This window comes from Solanum pennellii, chromosome 3 (genome assembly GCF_001406875.1).
Source record: "Solanum pennellii chromosome 3, SPENNV200".
In the NCBI taxonomy this organism is placed as follows: Eukaryota; Viridiplantae; Streptophyta; class Magnoliopsida; order Solanales; family Solanaceae; genus Solanum; species Solanum pennellii.
The window spans coordinates 71,374,452-71,380,877 of NC_028639.1; the positions used below are offsets into that span (position 1 = coordinate 71,374,452).

General features: G+C 34.5%; 1 protein-coding gene across 1 annotated transcript in view; it reads right to left on the reverse strand.

Annotated features, from left to right (window-relative positions):
* Positions 1-310: 310 nt before the first annotated feature.
* Positions 311-6,426, reverse strand: part of LOC107014605 (ribulose bisphosphate carboxylase/oxygenase activase, chloroplastic) — a 9,311-nt gene continuing 3,195 nt past the window's right edge. Inside the window, exons 6-12 of the mRNA XM_015214582.2 lie at positions 6,095-6,156; positions 4,825-4,879; positions 4,442-4,643; positions 3,336-3,442; positions 2,993-3,048; positions 1,403-1,495; positions 311-614 (exon numbers count right to left, since the gene is read on the reverse strand). Of these exons, the coding sequence (XP_015070068.1) occupies positions 504-614; positions 1,403-1,495; positions 2,993-3,048; positions 3,336-3,442; positions 4,442-4,643; positions 4,825-4,879; positions 6,095-6,156 (686 nt within the window). The 3' untranslated portion in view covers positions 311-503. The remainder of the gene's footprint in view (positions 615-1,402; positions 1,496-2,992; positions 3,049-3,335; positions 3,443-4,441; positions 4,644-4,824; positions 4,880-6,094; positions 6,157-6,426) is intronic.

Consider the following 6,426-nt stretch of genomic DNA (forward strand, 5'->3'; position numbering starts at 1 on the left):
TTTCGAGAATGAAAAAGTCTTTGTGGTAGAGAGTGACTCCCTTTACTAAGCCCTATACGGTAGATTGAAGACAAGTGGATACCGAATACTTATTATAAAAATAAATTCAATGAAGTGAACCTAATGAAAGAAGGGCTCCATCCCAAAAGTACCAAGTACAGTTAGCATCATTCTATATTTCATCAAACAGTGGGGTTAAGGTGAAGTAAATGGTCCATTTATACACTATCTCAACCTCCATTACAGTAGATGGGGACCTTGATCTTTAAGACATGAATTTGTTAATACACATTGAATAGAAGAAAAGACATAAAACTAAAAAAGAATTTGTAAAAAGGATGATAAATCCAGTAAATGAATAATTTTAGTTGAGCAATAAAGATTGTGTCTGAGATGTTCAGATTTTGGGATTCACAGTAAAACAAAAAGATTATTTACTGTTATTCACTCAATGATATACACAAAATCAACCTGAAGCCTCATAGTTGCAGCAGCACTCCATACTATTCTTCATCCATGTTCTTCATGTATTCTTTTGAAAGTTTGCTCTCCATAATCAGCATTTGTTCTTTCGTAAGAGAGTATCCCGATTCAAGTAAGGCTTCCAATGTTTGCTGTTCAACAAGAATAAAACCAGTAGAATAAGTGAAATATTTTTACTTCTAAGAGATCGAGTAGTCCTCAAGTTGATTCTCAACCCTGCTTATGTGTGAAGACCTAAGCTAAAAGAACTCAATAAGTTACTAAAAATAGAAGGGAAGAACGAGATAAATGGATTAGATACATTTCCTGTACATGATTGTAACAAGAAACTGTCTAAGAGATAGGCTTGACCCAACTACTTGAACGCAAATAAACTTTGGACGGATTGAGTTACTACCCCTAATTGAACCTCCTACTGTTGACCGGGACAGCTTGCGTGCACATCCATTTATTCCACGAGATATATGACACCTCCTCAAAAGGTATCAGGTAATATCATTAGAGAAGTTATTTTCCTGTTTCCTCATTTTTAAAGGAACATATTTTCTTAGAGAAAATGTTTTCCAGATATTTGACCAATCAAACATAGGAAAATTGAAAACATTTTCTAGCTAGACCAAATACATGGTCTCTTCATCCCGCTTTCCCTCTAATTCCTTCAGTGATTATACCACACGGCAAATTACTCTCCCCCTCCCCCCCCCCCCCAAAAAAAAAAAAAAACCCTTCTTTGCATTATTTTTATCATTTTTCTTGCTTATGTAAAAGATGAGATTCTTTAGTTGTCTGAACAACTTTTCTGCTAAATAAACAAACATGAAAAACCAACACTATATGTAAAATTAATTTACCAAGTGAAATCACATTTCCTCCTGCCTCGATTGTCATGAGAAAGGAAGGGAAGCAGAAAATGTGTTACCTCTGGAGGAATAAAAACTGGAAGTTCTCCCTTCTTTCTTTGTCGAAGAAATCTTCTGCCAATATCTTCAGCACCTCCAGAGTCTTCAACCCACTACATAAAAGTGGAAAGCACAAAAGAGTAACTGAAACAAGCCTCCGAAAGTTGGTATTAGATTAGAACTTGTACTAATGTGGTAGAAAATAAGCAAACACAAAATAATAATTTGTACTCACCATTTACAAGCAACAATAATTGATGAAGCAAATGTGTTCATTAAGGAACTGCCTTTTTTTCTATAGACCTTTTTGAGAACCTTAAAAGTGGAATGGACTACCAGCTTGAAAATATGCAGTGCTTGCTGCCGAGTTTTACAAATCCGAGAACCAGCCATCAGCAATACTACAGTACATTGAATCTCTATCTTATCTTATTCACTAATTACAGCAAAGCCTCCTTATGATTTTGGCAACATCTATAGTGACTACTGATCCCAAAAACAATGAGAATTGCCCCTATAGTACTGCAATAGACTAGCAAAGCTCTACTGAATTGTTCTATGACCAATCAATAACTTAAGTCCCAACTTCCATTATAAATTCAAAATAATCCTAATATAATATCGAGTTCTCATGAACTTACTTGCTCTGCAGCTCTTCACTTTCCAGAAAAACAATAAAGATTACTCTACAACAGTAATGATAACAACTACACCTCAATCCCAAGAGACTTTTATGACATATTACTTAAGTTTCAAGATTTCTTACTACGGAACAAAGAACACCCAAACTTTGTAAATTGAGAGAAGTTGAAGAGAGTAACTTGTACCTACAGAACCATGTGAGTCTACTTGGATTGAAGAAAACTCAACAACAACAACAAACCCAGTGTAATTCCATAAGTTGGGTTTGTCTCCTGATAAGTTTTTACAACATTAGTGAACTACTCTTAAGGATTCACCATTACAGTGACAGCAGTCGATTTTCATGGCTGCCATAGTGAGGTGATGTTATATATTTATACTAGTATTGACGTTATGAAAAATCGGTTCTGGAGAAAATCAGGCTGTTATAGTGAAATGACGTTATAACAAATGACTGTTATAACAAGGTTTGAACATACACAAAAGCATGAACCTTTTTAGCTATACCTCAACATGGTCATCTAATTTTTTTCAGGGTAGAAGGAAAATGTGGAATGTCGTTTTTCTGAGGTCACCATGAATTTCTTTATTTCTCTTTATTGATAGAAAAGCATCTTATACAATACCCAGCTTCAGGAACACAGATGCAATGATCATGACTCAGCAACTTGACATTTCTGTCCACTGCCCCAGACATAATAAATGTCATTCTTCACCAAATTACATGTTTTTCCATCGTCTGAAAACTAATTGTAAGAGTTAATTAAGAAGACAGTTAACCCTGACTTTCTCCAATGACTCCGATAAAGAGAAACTTTTAGCAGCATGAGCCTTTTCTTTCCTCTGACAAAATGAGAGAATGTTCTTTGACCAATAATTAGTTCAAGAAAAAGCTCAAGAAGACACCTAGGAAACATGCTAGGCTAAAGCTAGAATAAAGTAAAATGACATCACTCAAATTAGAGTACCTTTAAGATGGACTGGTCGTATGTTCTAGATCTCATAGCTCCATAAAAATCCAATGCTGCCAAAAAATGAACAAGAAATATGAGAGGAAAAAGGCTTTCATACCTCTGCATTTTTCGCTCTATTTATATGACAATCTAGTGATATAAACAGTTTATGATCATGAACTGTAATATTTAACCATTTCTTATCCAATCCATAGTCCCATAATAACATATGTAACAATGTGATTGTGTACGATTGTAAGTCCTTATTGCCAGAAGTGTGAGCCAGCAAAAAAATATCAAAAAACTGTATATGTTCCATGAGAATGAATTAAAACAACTTTCATGTATGGTTGGTCACCTTGATTTGGGAAGGTATTAACAATAGTTGCAACCTCATCCTTTGTTATGCCATCTTTCTCGTACATTCTACAAACAATATTCACGATGTCTTCTTGGGTGGGCTGCCTATATCATGCAAGAGAAAATAGTTACTACTCTCCAGACATGTATAACAACAATTTGTTTTCCACGGAGAACATCTAAATTCATTTGCAAAAACATACCCAGTGAAATCTCACAAGTGGGGTTTGAGAATGTAGGATGTATGCAGACCTTACCCCTATCTTTGTAGGGTAGCAAGGTTGTTTCTCGACTTAAAAGAAGTGTAATATATAGCCAAATAACGACAGAACAATAGCAAGATAAACAAAGAAAATGAAGCAACAAGTAGGAGTAAAAATGAAGAGTAAGAATACTAATGAATACTAAATAATACTACTAAATAAAGAAAAGATGATAAGAAGAGACTAGCCCCCTTTCTAACTGAACATTTAACTTTGATTAATCAAGAATTTTTAGATCAGTTTAAGCATAACATTGGATGATTTAAAATCAACAAGAAATAGTCAAAGTATATACATTAATCACTATTTTCCTGATCAAAAAAAGAATTGTAGAAAAAGTATATACTTAAATCACTGTAAAATATTAGCTTCAGTGGCAGTCTTTTTCATAAACTTGAAAGTAAGAAGTTAAATTGTGTCCACCAAATGGACCGTCAGGTAGTTCATAAAAACAAATAGGTGTTCTACCCTTACTATACTCTGAAGTGGCCCAAAAATTAAATCCAGGAACAATTTCCTTAGCTTTTTGTTGTATTATGGACCTTGTAAATGATGTCGAAACCTTTTTACTGCAAAGCTAGAAAGGAAAAGTTCTGCTCTTGTGTTTTGAATGTAACCCTCTCAGCACCATCTTAGATGCTAATGATGTTAATAAAAGTTAACCTCACATGTTCAAAAGTAAAAAGTAAATCGACTAAGGATAGAAATTTTGAGGTTTCTGTAATGCACCAAACCTACAGCAACTGATAAGTTGTAATTCCCATGACCCCGATATATACTCCAAACTTGCGCCAAAGAAGCCAATGAACGATTAGACAAGCAAGGAGAGAAGGGGGCTTACCAATAGAACTTCTCCATTCTCCCATCACGAATTAGGGGAGCATACATTGTTGAAAAATCATTTCCTGTCACAATAATGGGAATCCTGTGCGTTATATCTCCTTCTCTCCAGTCCTGCCCCACACTTACCCTTGTAGGATTATCACACAAATTCATCAGAGTTCCAACAACAATTTGGTTGTTGACTGTCACTTGCGTGTTACCTTGATAGCAAAAAAGAAAAAGCAATCTCTTTAGTGGATAATGTCAGTTCATTTAATTCTTGGTCAAAAAGAGGGCTGAAAGATATAGTCATTTAGACCGAGGAGATGCTTGATGGAAACTGAAAAAACAAAAACCAACAAGTGTAGATTCGTACATCCAGGTAAAGATAATATAGCTTACCAAATCTACCAAGGCCAGCATCAATGTCGTTGATCATCAAAACACTCATTTTCCCCTGTCAAGCAATAGGAACCATAACACAGTTCATTAACAGTTCACTTAAACATTATGAAAGACTCCAGAGAGAATTATAGCAGGAATTAAAACGATGTTTCAGTAAAGCACAAAAGTCATAAACTTCAATCGAATCCAAAATTAAATATGCATGCTTTTGTAACATTTGTTCATGAGTGAAACAGACAATACTCTTTTCCCAGTGGACTAAGTATACATTCTCAAGAACATGGCATATCATGGATGTCTTATTCTTATTGTTTTCAATTTTCATCTGCCTCTCAATCCAAAATTGGTGTGTATGTGTGTGTGTGCGCGGTGCACTTTTACTTCTTTTTCACCTAGGATAATGAAAATATTGTGGAACAAAGGAAGGAATATGTTTTGCATAATCGGGAGCGCTCATATTGATCACATATATATCCATTTGGAACATTGTTAACATTTCAGAAAGAAGTAAACGGTAGATCTTGCTAGTCATTATATAAACAAAGTAAAATGCACCAGAAGCACAAAACTGGACTAAACCTCTTTTTTGGAATACTCTCCTTATATTTTCAGAAGCAACATTGTTCTTCCATTAAGATTATTAAGAAATCGTACTCAAAAGTAACACAATATTTTAACACAGTTTTGATTGTTTAAAAAAATCATTAACTTCATAGTCAGAAAAAGGAAAGAGACTTATAAGGCCATGGAAGAAAAAAAAGAAGACGTAAAGGCAGGAGGCAAGAACAACAGCAGAAAAGGTGAATGCCAGATAAGAAAGGAAAAAGAAAGAGGTGAAAAGAAGAGTGTCGGTGTCGTGGACAAGAAAAAGAATTTCAAAGGAAGAGGAGAGAAATGATATTCAGAACTGAATGAAGTTTTGCTGTAGCAGATGGCCTGAATCCAAGGACAGAACAGAAAGTGAAAGAATGATTGATTAAGTTTAAGGGAAATAACAGGGTTGAGTAAGGTGAAAGTTTCTGTTCACTATTATTCTTCTCTATGAATTTGTATCACAGAAAAAAAGTAACAGCGAGTGATCCATTACCCTATGAACAATTGTCAATGGAAACAAGAAACAAGAAAATGAATAAATGCGTGTCGATACCAAAACAGCTAATAAGTCATAGCATATAACATAAATCATAACATGACCTATGTAGAATAACAGGACCCAGACATACAAACATATACATATACCGGTAATAAAAGCAGTAAAGCTTCTAACTTGGTTCTGAACCACTTGAGAAGCAGTTCTATAACGCTCACGTATTAACTTTCCCGGTTCTCCTGTTCGAGGAAAGATGAAAAAAGAAAAAGTAAATAACTCATGTAAAAGTAAAATATATATATATATATATATATATATATAAGAAGGATAACAGATTATAGAATTGGAAAAAGGAAATAAATATGATCACCATCCTAGATGGTCGAAAATATGAGTCCTCAAATTGAGTTGGGAAGAGTTTCTGCATGTAAGCTTTTGTCTCTCATTATGGCAATGTCATCTACCATATTAACCTATAAAATTGTTGGATGAGGGTGATCTCAAGCTTA